General features: G+C 52.9%; 2 protein-coding genes across 9 annotated transcripts; one reads left to right on the top strand and one right to left on the bottom strand.

The window, feature by feature from the left end:
• The first annotated feature begins 1,254 nt into the window (after positions 1–1,254).
• Positions 1,255–8,400, top strand: LOC484309 (leukocyte immunoglobulin-like receptor subfamily A member 6). Of its 7 annotated transcripts, XR_005354440.1 has the most exons (13): positions 1,449–1,879; positions 2,071–2,159; positions 2,376–2,411; positions 2,575–2,859; positions 3,013–3,312; positions 3,536–3,817; positions 4,122–4,421; positions 5,828–5,956; positions 6,313–6,355; positions 6,432–6,469; positions 6,693–6,742; positions 7,233–7,463; positions 8,227–8,400. XR_005354440.1 is itself a non-coding variant. In XM_038527815.1 (12 exons), exons 2-12 carry the CDS (start codon positions 2,111–2,113, stop codon positions 7,377–7,379), a joined length of 1,659 nt encoding a protein of 552 aa, XP_038383743.1. In that variant the 5' UTR covers positions 1,448–1,837; positions 2,071–2,110; the 3' UTR covers positions 7,380–8,400. The 7 variants fall into 7 exon arrangements, 4 of the variants coding, with proteins under 4 accessions (XP_038383745.1, XP_038383743.1, XP_038383744.1 ...); XR_005354442.1 differs by lacking the exon at positions 8,227–8,400 and having other exon boundaries at positions 1,255–1,879; positions 4,122–4,347; positions 6,313–6,352; positions 7,233–7,278; XR_005354441.1 differs by lacking the exon at positions 8,227–8,400 and having other exon boundaries at positions 1,256–1,879; positions 4,122–4,347; positions 7,233–7,287.
• RPS9 (ribosomal protein S9) lies at positions 8,381–14,562 on the bottom strand. 2 transcript variants are annotated; one of them, XR_005354457.1, is made up of 6 exons: positions 14,519–14,562; positions 14,251–14,366; positions 14,015–14,137; positions 9,657–9,843; positions 9,399–9,575; positions 8,512–8,637 (listed from the first exon to the last, which is right to left on the bottom strand). XR_005354457.1 is itself a non-coding variant. In XM_038527891.1 (5 exons), the coding sequence occupies exons 2-5, from the start codon at positions 14,345–14,347 to the stop codon at positions 8,460–8,462; spliced, it is 585 nt and encodes a 194-aa protein (XP_038383819.1). In that variant the 5' UTR covers positions 14,348–14,366; positions 14,519–14,562; the 3' UTR covers positions 8,381–8,459. The 2 variants fall into 2 exon arrangements, 1 of the variants encoding a protein (XP_038383819.1); XM_038527891.1 differs by lacking the exon at positions 9,399–9,575 and having other exon boundaries at positions 8,381–8,637.
• Positions 14,563–14,833: the final 271 nt, after the last annotated feature.

The following is a 14,833-nucleotide window of genomic DNA, read 5'->3' as shown; positions in this document are numbered from 1 at the left end:
GTTTGCAGTGAATGTTGGCTATGGCCTTCAATCTGCCCCATGATATTAACTCTGACACTGCAGTCATCTCAATGCCTACAAGTTACACATGAAACTACCCCGGCTGGAGCCCCTCCATGTCTCAGGCACCACAGCAATCCTGAGAGGAGAGGCCACTATTTCGTCACTATGAAGAACAGAAGACTCAGAAAGGGTAAGTATCTGCTAAAGATTGACAGTAGTATTTTAGCTCTAACTTTAATTAAACCTCTGAATTACCTCTAACTCGTGCTCTTACCCTGTGCCTGGAGAAGTAATTCCCAGTATGGGATGGAGAGCCCTGCCCAGGGGAAGATAGAGCCCTGAGGAGGCAGAAATGACTCAGGTTTAGGAGTGATGAAGAGAAAGATGGTGCTGACTTACAGAAATAAGGAAGTCAGTGAAGGGAAGTGTGGGGTACAAAGAAAATCCACAATCCCAGGGTAGGAGGAAGGGTCATGCTTCCTTCTGAGAAATGATGATCTGTCTTCAAATCACCTCCCAGTCCCTGCCTTTTCCTGGATCATCCTCCTGGGATGGCCCCACTGGCTCCTCCAGGCACCAGACAGAGAGTCTCTGGATACACACCACCATGCCTCTTGAGACCTTCTTAAAAATGTCCAACCCATCGCAAGACTCAAGAAGTCTGTGTGCGTCAGCAGGTCAGCCTCCCCACTGCTCCTCCAAGCAGGCCCCCCTCTCCCCATTGCATTCCTCTCACCACCTCTAGATTAGAAGACCCTACTAATCACCAGGCTGGGCTCATCCTGTGGGATGCTCAAAACCCTCCCACACTCTCCTTCAGAAAGATATAAGTTGCACTATCTCATCTTTAAGGCTGTGACCATCAGGCCAGAGCTAAACCCACTAGCCCCAGCAAACACAACTCCCCTCTCACCCAAATACCTTCCCAAGCAACACACACTGAGCTACTCAACAATTCCATGCCTTTTCTCGGGCTGTCTCCTTAGCCAATCTGAACCTGGCCAACTCCTCCCCAACCTGCCAGATGGAGAAGCCATCCTGGCTCGTTCTGCTCAACTGTACATGTGTTTTGTATGATAGGTTCATGTGAGGCTTAAATACTGATCAGCACAACCCAGAGACCACATGAATGCTGGAATTTTACTACTAATTGTCAGTATTTCTTACAGTGTTAGTCTTTTCCAGACAGAAATTTGTTTGACTCTCTGCTGGTTAAAATCTTCCCATTGCCTTAAAGTAGAAATCCCAAATGCTTACTTGGGGCTCAAAATCCTGCGTGACAAGGTCCTGGCCTCCTGATCACTCTCGGTTCTGAGAACAGCTCAAGATCTTTCTGGTTGAGGATGTCCCCTACTCTCATCTCTGCATACCCCTGGCTTGTGCTTTCCATCATTCCATCCCCTAGAAGGACCTCTCATGACCAGGACCCAGGTTGTATGACATCTACATGTTACCGAATCTCATGGTTCCCTGTTTTCTTTTTTCTTCCAACTTGGAAGACTCTTATTAGACCATAGTAGAATTGTTTTCTCCCCTAAATATTTGTATTGTCTGTTGGTCACTAATCACAGCACATGAGTCCAGGGAAGGAGTGTGTCACCTCAACAATGAATCTCCAGTGCTGGGGACCATGACTGGATGTGATGACTTCTCACTAAACATGCTTGATTGCCAGCCTCGTAGAAGGAAGGAAAAAATTTGCATTTACAGAAACTCAGGAAAGGGAAGTGTCTCAGCCCGGGTCACACAGCCTCTGTGACAGGCAGGGGCAGAACTGGAACTGACATTGGACTGGCTCCCAGGCCCTGCCCTACCTCCCCAGTCTGGAGACCTGGTACGATGGCCACTCTCTGGACATGGGATCTGTGAGGAAAAGGTAGAGGGAATGGGGTCTGGGGAGACTCACATCTGGTCTGCAAGGTCCCAGGGATTTCTGCTGTGGGGCCACCCTTCAGGGAGAGCAAAGCAAGGCCCTAGGCAGGGCTGTGAGGCTGCTCATGAGAGACCCGTGATGGGGAACACAGGGCCTAGGCCCTGTCACCCCCTGAGTATCTGTCCATCTTGTAGGCTCTGAGGACTTTATAAGCTGTCTGCACCTCTGGGGACCATGGGAAGCAGCACCAGCACCCTGAACCTCACTGTCCTTCTCTACCTCGGTAAGATCTTTGGAAAACAGAAGGGATGGGGTTGTCTTCTCCCTACTCCCAAGTCCTGGTCCCTGGGAGACCCCAGGTTGGGGAGGATCGGAGGGGGCAGAACTTCTGGAGGAGAAGTGTACTGAGCCCCAAAGTGACCCCAGTGCCCAGGGGCCCACCCAGGCCTGGAGCAACTACGTGTGGGTGGAAGGACCCATTACAGGCACTCTCTTCCAGGGCTGTGTTGGGGACCATGGGACCAGGCGCAGGCAGGTGAGTCCTCCCCAGATATCCTGCTTCTGCCCATAACCCCAGGACAGCTGGGGGCAGAGGGTCAAGAATGATGATGACCAGTGTGGGAGGGGCCTTGGGGTGGCAGGGGGGAAAATAAGGCATGAAAGGCACCTTTGCAACTATGCATCTGATTCCTTTCCAGGGACCCTCCCCAAGCCCTCTATCTGGGCTGACCCAGGCCTCATGGCCACCAAGGGGAGCTCTGTGACCCTCTGGTGTCAGACGTCTCTGCAGGCTGATGCTTACTATCTGTTTAAAGAGAGGGTCTCTGGGCATTTTTACATGGAGATCTCCCAGGATTCCAAAACCAAAGCCAGTTACTCCATTGAATCCATGAGCACACATGAGGCAGGGCGATACCAGTGTGCATATCAGAGCAGGAAGAGCTGGTCACAGCGGAGTGACCTCCTGACCCTGGTGGTGACAGGTAAGGGCAGGTGCTGACCCGACCTCTGGGGCCCCTCCTCCAGGCTGAAGAGAATGGAATGTGGTCTCAGGGGACCCCTTGCTCACAGCACAGAGTACATGGAGTACATGGGTTGACTGCCCGCTGTAACATAGCTCCCTCCTTCTCTCTCAGGAGTATTTGGGGCACCCACCCTCTCAGCTAACCCAGGCCCTGTGGTGGCCTCAGGAGTGAACATGTCCCTCTCCTGTAGTTCACGTTACCCATGGTACTCATTCCATCTGCTGAAGGAGCAGGGAGCTGATGTGCCCCAACACCTGGATTTGACGATCCTTCGTGAGAGGTACCGGGCACTCTTCCCTGTGGGCCCTGTGAACACCTCCCATGGGGGCACCTACAGATGCTACATTTCTCAACAGTCGTACCCGTATTCATGGTCACACCCCAGTGACCCCCTGCACCTTCAGGTCACAGGTGAGGCAGTCCCTGCTGCACCCCATCTTTCTCCTGGGCCCATATGACTGACCTAAGCCATATGCCCAATAGAGCCCTGGGAGTGATGCAGGGTGGGTGACACTGGCCTCCTAGGGCCAGAACTACAGGTTGGAGGCTTTGGGAGGACCCACGGTAGCTTCATGTAGCCTTGGGCCCAATGTGGGTCTGGGTCCCCTCAGTGCCACTGTGCCCTTCCATGCAGGTGCCTACAGGGAGCCTTCACTCATGGCCCAGCCGGGCTCACTGGTTCATTCTGGAGACAACCTGACCCTGCAGTGTCGCTCAGAAGCTGGCTTTGATAGATTCGCTCTGACCAAGGATGAGGAGCTCAGACCTGCCCAGCATTTGGATGGTCAACCCAGCCCCGACTTCCCCCTGGACCCTGTGAGCCGCACCCACGGGGGCCGGTACAGGTGCTACAGTGGACACAACCTCTCCTCCACGTGGTCAGCACCCAGTGCCCCTCTGGACATCCTGATCACAGGTGAGGAGCCCCCTGCCCCATGTCCTGTCTGCTGAAGACTCAGGGGCCACTGTCACCCCTGGGTGATGGGGTCCGGGGAGAGGGTCAGGAGCACAGGCTGAGATGGGGCCATGTTCTAGGGACAGGGGCTGAAAAATGGCCGGTGAGGGTCATGGGGATGAAGGACATCCACTCAGAGAGACAAGAGGAGCTGAGAGGGGGTCCCACACAGAGTCTCTGGAGAGACGAAGGTGGTCCCCCAGCTGGGTCAAGGGCGTATGTGGAGAGGCAGGCCTCTACACATCACGACCTTCCTTTTCCCCAGGAATATACCCAAAACCATCCCTCTCAGCCCAGCCTGGGCCTTCAGTATCCTGGGGAGAGAATGTGACCCTGCAGTGTCGCTCTGAGATCTGGTTCAATACCTTCCACCTGTCCAAGGAGGGGTCCCTTGCTCCTCCCCAGCACCTTCATCTGCAGGATACAGCTATACCGTATGAGGTCAACTTCACCCTGAATCCTGTGACCTCAGACCACCAGGGGACCTACAGGTGCTACAGCTCACACAACTCCTCCCCCTACCTGTTGTCAAGTCCCAGTGACTCCCTGGAGCTCTTGGTCTCAGGTGAGGGGGCCCTGACCCTCTCCCTCTGTGTCCTCATGGTCAGCTCGGGGACCTGCCCATAGGGCAGTGCTAGCCTGGGATGGGAGTGAGGGGTCACAGAATTAGGAGATCATCCAGAGGGGACCTCAGCTCTCAGGGGGATAGTTAGGACAACACCATCCCTGACTTCTCCCCTTCCCCTGAGGCCCTGTAGTGACAGGGGAGTGATGTAGACTGGAGAGGACTCAGGGCTGACAGAAGGGAAGAAGGCCAGAGGCCCTTCCCGCTCATTCTCCTCCAGTCTCCAGTCCTAGGAGCCGCTCCTCCGGAGACACCAACACCAGAGTGTGTGACCAGCAGAGGCTGGACCCCTGGAGGGACCAAGGTCACCCTCTCTGGCATGGCTTGTGTCTGGCGTGACCACAGGGCTCTGGGGTCTCTTAGCCTGGGCCAGATGGCAGGTGGAGTGAGGGCAGAGAGAGAGGATGGGGCCCAATTGGGGAGAAGCCCTGCTCCTCCCACCCTGTCCAGGTCCCCAGGAGGCTCTGAGGATGCACCCCTCTTCCCACACGGGGTAAGCCAGGTCGCTGTCAGGAGGTGGTGGGTGGGAGGAGCTCAGCCTTGGCTTGCCTCAGTCACTTCCTGAGATTACACCCCAGAGAAGTTGCTTGTCACTGGGACAATCCCTCTGATAGCAAACGTGACTGCAAAGTGCAAGAAGGTGGTTTCATCACTGTGTGGGACCAGGGGCGGGGTGGGTGAGCGGGCACACACACAGGGGGAGTCTGACTTCTCCTTCACAGATGGCAAGGGGGGCTCAGCCTGAGAGTGGCTGTGGAGTCTGGGCAAGAACAAGGCTTGGAAGTCACACCCCCAGGTTCAGCCCTCAGCTCTGCTACTTCCCAGCTGCAGGATCCTGGACAAGTCACGTCCCTCTCCCAGGCCCAGGCCCAGGCTCACAATCTGCACAACAGGGCTCTCACCACCTCCCTCAGGGCTGCTGTGAGATTTTGGTGAAAGCTGTCAGCCCCCCACAGGTGCACACACTCCAGGTCCCCACAGGTTCCTCTGGGGGTGTCAGGCTGTGCAGTGCAGGAGACAGGCCTGGGCTTGGGTTTGGTGGGCAGGTCTCCACTTCAGTGTTCTGCCCAGAGGGTAAGGGGACAGCATGAAGAACCCCAAAATCCCACAAGGGAACCCTCATCCCTGGTTCCAATCCCAGCCCTGCCACCTCCACGCTGTGCAACCTGAAACATGTGATTGACCTCTCTGTGCCTGTTTCTGTGGAGCAGATGGGAGGAACAGCAATCCCCTGCTGCATTGCATGATGGTTGTCAGAGTCAGAGGGGAGTGTAGAGAGCCCAGCATGTGACTGGCACACAGTAGACGCTCAGTTAAATGGCATCACTGACTCATTCATGCTGTAGCTCCTGCTCAAGCCTCAGACCAGTACCTGTACATCCTTGTTGGGGCCTTAGTGGCCTTCGTCCTGCTGCTCTGCCTCCTCGTCCTCTTCCTGGTCCGACAGAGGCATCGAGGCAAAGGCAGGAAGCCGGGTAAGAAGGAGCTGAAGGGCCCCAGGGATAGTGGTGCCCCATGGGCTGACCGAGGGTGAGCTCAGGGCAGTGGCCAGAGGGAACCCAGAGAGGTGGGAAGGCCAGCGTAGGACTCCAGGATCTCCCAATGAGAAACCCAGAAAGAGGGGTCCATGTGAATATACTTGTGAATATTTCTTTTGCCTTTTCAAGCTTATGAAATGTTTGAACACACATACAAGCTTTGTTTATTTAGAACCCTTTCCTCTTGAATTCTACTTGGTGATGGGCAGGGAATATGTAGAGCCTCAGCTTAAGGTGGCCCCAGGGGGGTTCTGGGATGGGGGGGCCTGAGGCTGATTTCCCACTTTCTGCAGCAGCGGCAGCAGCAGTGCCTGAGGACAGAGGCCTGCCCAGGAGGTAAGACCTGTCCCAGACCCCGCTTCCGCTGGCTAGTGGCCCACTCACCGCCCCTAACACCCTCTCTCCTCCCCAGCTCCAGTCCTGCTGCCACCACCCAGGAGGAGAACTTGTGTAAGGGGAAGTGTGGAGCTGCCCGGGGCTGGGGGTAGGGGGGCCCAGAGATGTGGGGGGTGGTCAGTGGAGGCAGGGATTGGCGGGAAATGGATCTGATCTGGTGTGGTTCAGCATCTGATTCTGTGTGGCTTTGTAACATCACTGACCCTCTCTGGGCTCCTGCCATGTGAGATCTCAGGGCATCCTAGTAAGAGGGGCCACCTTGTTCTGTCCTCACCAGATGCCGTCATAAAAGACACGCAGCCTGAGGACAGCCAGCAGGACAGCCAGGTGAGCTCCCTGTGCTCCTGACCAGGGCACCCCCTGCCTCCCTGTGCATGCTCCACCCCACAGTGGGCCTTCCCTTCTGGAAGCACCGCGGTCTGTGGTGCTGCGACCCCACTCCCCCTGGCCTCCTCTGATCTCCAGCTGTTGGGACACTTGGGTGGAGTGGGCAGAACTGGAGGTGAGGACTGAACAGCCTGTGCGCTGTCCCCACAACCTATGGGCTGGCTCACACAGCTCACACTGGTCAGTGGGCTGAACCCCCTTGCCGGGGTGCCAGGGTCTGTCCATCCCTCCAACTGATGGCCTACTGCAATCCCTTCCTCCAGATTCCCACGGCCAACCACCCATGTCTGCACCACAGGCATTTCAACTTTGTACCCTGCCTCCCCAGATACCCTGACTGCAGGAGGGCAGGAGTGGGCTCAGGGCCCTCAGACCCCCAGAGAGCACATCCTCTTCTCAGCCACGTGCCTTTCCTCTCCCCCTGCTCCAGGTGGCTATATCTGAGGACCAGCAAGATGTGATCTATATCCAACTGAACCATCTGACCCTCCGACAGGAAACAAGTGCATCCTCTCCCTCCCAATCAGAGGAGCCCCCAGAGGAGCCCAGTGTGTATGCTGCTCTGGCCTTCTACTAGCCCAGAAGGACCCAGACCCCACACTCCAGAGGTCTTAAGACTCCCTACAGGGACCCCGGAAGGCACAGGAGCTGCTCACAGCAGGTACCACTCGACCCCCGCCAGCCTGGAGGCAGGACAAGGACCACCAGGAACTTCCTGGGGTCTTATGAGAGTCGATTGCTTCCAGAATTCCCATCAGTACACAGCTCATCTTAGTTTCTGTAAGATGCCAAGGAAATGCTAACATCATTTATTACCACATGGTAACCTTGTGGCGTGGGGGAACCCAGCACTAAGCTGGAAGGACTGGGGACCTCCTGCAGGCTCCATGGCAGCCTGGCAGCGTCCCAGGCCATCACTGACCTCAGAGCTCAGCAGTGCCACAGCCCATGAGGGGTTGCTCAATGCCAAGGGCTTTGTGTTTCCTGAGACCAAGCCCCTTCCTCCTCTGCCTGATCCAACTTCTCAGCAAGACAGAGAAAATGGAAGCCAGTCTTCTTCCTGACTCACTGGGTTCACAAACTCCAGATGCAGGGGGGATGGAGCAGGGTGCCTCAGCCATTTTCCCCACACCGAAATAAGCTTTGAAACTGGCCTGTCCTTCCTGTCCAATGCTCCCCAGCAAAACCCAATTAAACTGTTTCATTCCCACTTGTAACCCAAGGTTCAGCGCTCAGTTGCCAACCTGAACCCGACTTCTTTTTGCCAAGGCTAGAAGGGCTGGGTTGACCATGACAACCAACCTCCACCCACACTTCCCCTGCTCCCTCGCTCACCACCATGCAAATAGGTGGCTTGAGAACTTCCCCCTAGCACAGCTGGCATCCCCACTGAAATAAGGAAGTGGTGTGTTTGTGTTGCTCAGGAGTGTACCAGATTATACCCATGCCCCAAGGAACAAGGAACAAGGAACAAGGACCACCTGCTGGGAGGGTCCTGGTTGGAGGACCCAGCCATCATCTTTTCCCACCACAGGGAGCTGTATGTTCAGAACAGGGAGACACACCAATAAACCAATAAACGATTCCAAAACACTGTTTTATTATTGGCCTAGAAAACTAGATAATCCACGGGCCTGAAAGGGATGGAAGGGTGGGTTCAGTCCTCCTCTTCGTCATCACCGGCTCCAGCCCCACCCTGGCCCTTCTTGGCATTCTTCCTCTTCACGCGGCCTGGGCGGCCACCCCCATACGGAGAACGGAGGGAGAAGTCGATGTGCTTCTGGGAGTCCAGGCGGACAATGAAGGACGGGATGTTCACTACCTGCTTTCGGACCCTGGAGGGGGGATGGCAGGTGAGGGAATGAGAGGTCAGCCTCTCCCCTCTGGTGTTCTTCCCCTCTAGCACCTGTGTGTTCTGTAGAGTTTTATTTTTATTTTAAAGATTTTATTTATTTATTCATGATAGTCACACAGAGAGAGAGAGGCAGAGACATAGGCAGAGGGAGAAGCAGGCTCCATGCAGGGAGCCCGATGTGGGATTCGATCCCGGGTCTTCAGGATCGCGCCCTGGGCCAAAGGCAGGCGCCAAACCGCTGCGCCACCCAGGGATCCCAAGTTTTAGAATATCACTGAACTCAAACGTGTGGAGCTTCTGGTTTGCATTGTGGATGCATTCAGGAGGAACTCAAGACCACAAAGGAAGGAGGGGAGCCAGTGGCAGCCAGTAATTCCAGGGTCTGATTTTCAAAGTGAAGTGTGCCAGACACTGGGCTTTACTATCTATCTAAGGAGCAGCCTTACTGTCCTTCACCTCAGACTCCAGTCTACAAAATCTGACAAAGGTCAAACTGAGCACCCAGATAAAAGACCCATCTGCCCTGTCTTCTTGAGCCAGCCAGACTCCCACAGGCCCCAGCACTTGACCATCAGACCATGGACTGTGGTCAACTCACCAACACGGACAGTGTGTCAGGACACGATAACCACCAGGCTCCTGAATGATTCCACAAGTGGGCCCAACTGAACCCACACACCCACCCAAACCAGTAGAGATCCAATGACTTCTCTGTTCACCAGGCACACCAGGAACGGTTACCTGTCTGGCTGCATGCATGCCTGTAGAAGCCTTCGCAAGGTGTACGGCTTAGGCCGCAGTGACCCTTGCGCTGGGCTACGGGGCAGGGGATGAGGCTCTCCCCAGCAACCCATGAGCACTTTGCAGGTGTCAATCTGTACCCTCAAGGTGTGTTCACACCTTTGTCACCTCCGAGGGCTGCATAGGGGATAAGGACAGCAAGCTTAGTGAGGGCAACCACCAAGGAGGATGGAGAAGATAGACCCCTAGATGTGTTACCTGATATGGCGCTGGCGGATCAGCACACGGGCATGGTGGATGGACTTGGCCAAGCCCAGCTTAAAGACCTGGGTCTGCAGGCGTCTCTCTAAGAAATCCTCGATCTTCAGGCCCAGAATGTAATCCAACTTCATTTTGCCCTCATCCAGCACCCCGATGCGTACAAGTCGCCGCAGTAGGGCATTACCTGATAGGAGGGGAAGGAAGCACTGATCACTTTAGACATCTTGGATTCAAACCCACCTCTTGAGGAGCTCCATTATCATGGAGCTGTGATACGAGCAGAAGTTAAGAACCAATTCTGATAAAAGATTTTAACATAGCAGCCACTGTGTAACCTCTGCAGTCCTCACACAATCCAAAGGCAAATCATAATGATCATACCCATCTTACCAAGGAGGGCAGGTGACCACACACACCTCTGCTCTCATCTGAAAAAGGAGTAGAACCTTCCCTGGAATTGTCAGGAGAGAAATGACACAATCCCTGCAAAAGGACTTAGTAACCCCTGTAAAACTCTGCTGCTGTTGCTAAACCATTACTCACAGTGACACATAATGGTCAAGGGCTAACCCGCTGCAGTCAAGAAAGCCCTACTAGTCAGATCTGAGGCTAAACACCACCCTCCTTAGCAATAATACTAGACTGTCAGTACCTAGTTTCTAGGCCTGAGAAAAATCCCAAACTGGCCACGTGTTTGAGTATCTGTTACTCGATTTACTATTTTACCTGTGGTTTTCCACTAAAAAATTATCGTGTGGTTTTAACAATGCATGGCAAGAAGTGACCCAGCAGCCCCAGGCACAGGAGGCCCTGCTATGTGTCCATGGCTCCAGATGGCTCCATGGGGGACTGCCCTTAGGACCCTGGGGGCAAACCCTGGCCCAGAGCTCATACTCACTGGGATTACCACAGACTCATAGCAAATCAACACCTTGTCATGGGGTAAAGGCCCAACCCTTTCCCCCCTGCTTTCCCTTAAAGAGGATGTTATGAAGTAACCATTATTTCTATTCAAGCAAGCTCCATATTATTGGTCATTTCCAATATTCTCTGCATCGTGACCTCTTGCCCGCAAGGAAAGCTGCAGGACTTTATGAAGACACTGAAAGTCTTAGCACACTTAATGGAAAAGAGATAGGATCAAAATGGAGAAACACTATCTTTCCCAATACCCCAAATTGTAACATGGCATTTTTTTTGCAGTAATAAGCGTTGAACTTAAGACGATATCTCCCATTTACAAAAACAAAGATTTAAAAATAGATTTAACCAAATGAAAAGCCTGTATACCAAAAATGGTAATATTCCATAGTCATGGTTTGGAAAAATATTGTTAAAATACCCACACTACTACCCAAAATAATAAATAACTTCATTGCAATCTCTACCAGCATTCCAATGGTATTTTCCCACAGAAGCAGAAAAATCCTGAAATTTGTATGGAATCATAAAAGAGACCAAAGCAATCTTGAAAAAGAAAATGTTTGAAATCATGTATCTGACAAGGGGTTGACACCAAAAATACAAGCTATTCCTACAACTCGATAGCAAAAAACTCCACAAACGTAATTAAAAATGGGAGGGGGGGAGGGCAGAGCATCCAAATAGACATTTTCCCAAAGACCCAGAAGGCCAATGGCCAACAGGTGCTTATCATCACTGATCATCAGGGAAATTCCAATCAAAACCACAACGAGGTTGCCTCACACCTGTCAGAAAGGCTAGGATTAAATGCAAGAGACATCAGTGCTGGTTGAGGATGTGGATTAAAGGGAATCCCTGTGCAGGGTTGGTGGGAATGCAGTGGCACAATCACTATGGAAAACAGTACGGAGGTTCCTCAAAAGACAAAAACAGAATGATGACACGCAACAATCCCACTTCTGGGCATTTAAATTTTTTTTTAAAAATATTTTATTTGTGAGAGAGAGAGAGAGAGAGAGAGAGGAGAGAGAGAGGCAGAGACACAGGCAGAGGGAGAAGCAGGCTCCATGCAGGGAGCCCGATGTGGGACTGGATCCCCAGTCTCCAGGATCATGCCCTGGGCCCAAAGGCAGGCACTAAACCGCTGAGCCACCCACGGATCTCATACTTCTGGGTATTTATCCAAAGGATATGAAATTGCTAACTGGAAGAGAAGCTCCCTTGCAGATTATTTCCAAGGGCCACGACACAAACAATGTGAGAGCCCACGGATGGTTGAACAAGTAACAAAGGTGGTAAGACGCACACACTGGGGTGGAGGTGTGGGGGTATTCCTCAGCCACAATAAGAACAAAATCTCACCACCTAGAACGTGGATGGACCCTGAGGACATTGTGCCAAGTGGACTAAATCAATTCCCATGATCTTGCTTATACAGAGACTAAACAAAACCATCATCACCACCAAAATACACATCAAGTCCATAAAGAATAGATTATGGTGGTTGCCAGAGGCACAGGGGGGATGGGTCAAGGTGTTCAAATGATAAACTTCCAGTTAGGATACTGAATATTGCTAAGTTGCTAAAATAACATTTTTAAAGACTGTGACAGAAATTAACTAGATTTATTGTAATCATTTCATGGCATATAGAAATACCAAATCACTGCTATACATCATACCCTAGTTAAAAAAAACCCAGTAACATTCAAATACTAATACAAAAAAGACACTCATAGGCAATTGGGATTACCTACCAGTAAGACACTTACGCCTTTTTGTTCTTATGCTAGAAAACACAAACTTGATGAGAATTCAAACTTTATAATCTCTTTAGAGACTTCTAGGGAAAATAAGACCACCATCATCAGAAACAAACGTTATTTCTTGTTTACTATTAAACCACCTACACACTGAGGAAAGCCAGCATTCCATCAACACCAGAACAGCCTTATCTACATGTAAGAACTAAAATAATTTTCAATGCACACTGAATAAACTTTGCATCTTCAACAGGAGTATGTCCAACCACTGAAAGATCACGTGGGCTCCGTTTGGCCAAAACAAGAATCAGGACATTTTACAAACGTAAAAGCAATGAGGACAATTCTCAGACGCATACGTCTTTCCCTGTCATCATGACACAAGGCAACTCAAGTACCTCAGTTTCTGATCTGAAAAACGGATGCAATACCAGTTTCTTTACGGCTGCCGTGAGAATAGGATGAAGCCCACACCTGTATGAACCCTCCGCCACACGTTGGCTGTTGGTTTACGAGTCAGTCTCTTGAACAGGCAAGCAGAGAAGTTTTCTGCCCAAAGTCATAGGCCTCGGTGGGATGGATTGGACCCCAGGCTCTATGAGTGAGACAACTCTCCAATAGACTGGCAGAGCTTCCAGGGTTCCTCCTTCTTGTCCCTTGGAGTTAAATGCCTTATTTACTTGAAAGCCTACAACCTGTGGTGCTGCCTACCTCCTGTAACTCACTCCTCTTCTGCCACAGGGAACCACAAGTACTCCTGGGTTACCTGCTGCTCAACCCCACCCAGTCCGCCACATGAATGCTTATCCAACCAAGGACCTGACCTAGCTGTATCTTCACAAAGTTCCTCCACCTTCAACTAGCTGTGGGATAAAGTCCCCTGCAAGCAACCACAGGGGAGGGAATTCCTGAATTTTCAGAATTGGGTAATGAATCTGCAATGTTAAACCGCCTTCAAGTCCTCCTCAATATAGAAAATGAAAGACCACCCACACTTAACAGTGACAACTCAAGTTAAGTTTCCTTTTTAAGTATACACTGAGAAAGAAATCAAACTAGTAACTTCGAAAATTCAGGAAAAAACCAGGCATTATTCCCAGCCCCTCCTGCCTTTCACCATAAACCAAGATTCCCTAAGCTCAGGCCCAAAGCAACATCAGGATAGCCATTGAGGCAGCCAATTTTAGGGGTTGGCGCAAAACAAGCAACCTGTGTGGTAATTTACTCCCATATAAGCACTTATAAAACACAAGCTACCTCCTTCCAAACCAGTACGTTATCAAAGTCCTTTACCTTTCACAGGTAGCATTTCAACCGTAGGCCAAGTTCCCTAAGCTTCCTCTAAAAATCACAGCCCATCCCCACCACAGTTCGCCCCCCAGTCCCACTACAGTGAGAGGCCCCTGACTGCCCCTCTACCACTGTAAGGCTTCCGTGCAGATCCAACGACTCAGAAGAAGCACTTTAAAAGAATGCAGTTAGGGATGCCTGGGTAGCTCTGGCTGAGCGTCTGCCTTTGGCTTAGGTCATGATCCTGGGATGGAATCCTGCATCAGGCTCCCTGCAAGGAACCTGCTTCGTCACGCACCCAAGGGAGAGGGGTACACCTGAATGCAGACCTGCTATCTCCACCTCATCGGAGACAGGCCCGTGCACGCTCACACACACCTTCGAACAGGCGCCGCGGGTCCTTTTCGTCCAGCGTCAGCAGCTCCCGGGCGGCCTTGCGGATCTTGGCCAGGGTAAACTTGACCCTCCAGACCTCACGTTTGTTCCGGAGCCCGTACTCGCCTGCGGAGACAGGGCACTGGCTGGCGGGGGGCCCGGCAGGTGGCGCAGAGCCAGCACGCGGCGGCCTCGCCCACCCCTCACCCGGAAGCGGAAGCCGGGTCCAGGCTACTCACCGATCAGTTTCAGTTCCTGGTCGAGGCGCGACTTCTCGAAGGGCCTCCGAGGGGTCACATAAGTCTTACGACACACCCAGCTCCGGGCCACTGGCATGTTGGCTCCGCGCGTCCGCCTGCGCGGGAGGGCAAGAAGGGCCCGTGTGGGCGTGGACGGCGCCTACGCGGCCCCCTAGCGAACCCACACTCCCGCGCTGCAGTCTCATCTGACCGTCTCCGACCTCGCAACCCACCCCCTGACCCGCGGGCACAACACACTACTCCTTACCGTGAGCTCCCAGACCGGAGAAAGAGAAGCACGCGGCCCCCGAGCACGCTTTTATAGCAACGCCGCGGCCTGGTGACGTCAGCGCGCACGCCGCACACCTGCACCAATCAGAAGAGGCGTAGGCGGACGGGAAAAAGCATTCGAGACGAGAGGTTGGGCCAGAGCGACGAGCGCGCGCAGGCAGGCACGCCGGGAAGGGTGCAGTTGACCCGTCCGGCTGGCGAGCCTCTGCGTTGGGAGCTGGTGTCGGTGCTCCCGGGGCTGCGGTCGCTCCCGCTCGGTGGAGCTGGGGCCTGGCGACCTTCCAGGAGGGGC

The sequence above is a fragment of the Canis lupus genome, chromosome 1, assembly GCF_011100685.1.
Source record: "Canis lupus familiaris isolate Mischka breed German Shepherd chromosome 1, alternate assembly UU_Cfam_GSD_1.0, whole genome shotgun sequence".
Classification (NCBI taxonomy): domain Eukaryota; kingdom Metazoa; phylum Chordata; class Mammalia; order Carnivora; family Canidae; genus Canis; species Canis lupus.
This window is presented reverse-complemented; position numbering and strand designations above follow the sequence as displayed.

Coding starts and splice junctions, on each gene's coding strand:
- LOC484309 (XM_038527815.1), top strand. CDS start 2,111: ATGGGAAGCAGCACCAGCACCCTGAACCTCACTGTCCTTCTCTACCTC. Junction 2,860..3,012: donor CCTGACCCTGGTGGTGACAG/GTAAGGGCAGGT, acceptor CTTCTCTCTCAG/GAGTATTTGGGGCACCCACC. Junction 3,818..4,121: donor TCTGGACATCCTGATCACAG/GTGAGGAGCCCC, acceptor CCTTTTCCCCAG/GAATATACCCAAAACCATCC.
- RPS9 (XM_038527891.1), bottom strand. CDS start 14,347: ATGCCAGTGGCCCGGAGCTGGGTGTGTCGTAAGACTTATGTGACCCCT. Junction 14,138..14,250: donor CCAGGAACTGAAACTGATCG/GTGAGTAGCCTG, acceptor CTGTCTCCGCAG/GCGAGTACGGGCTCCGGAAC. Junction 9,844..14,014: donor CCCGCGGCGCCTGTTCGAAG/GTGTGTGTGAGC, acceptor CCCTCCTATCAG/GTAATGCCCTACTGCGGCGA.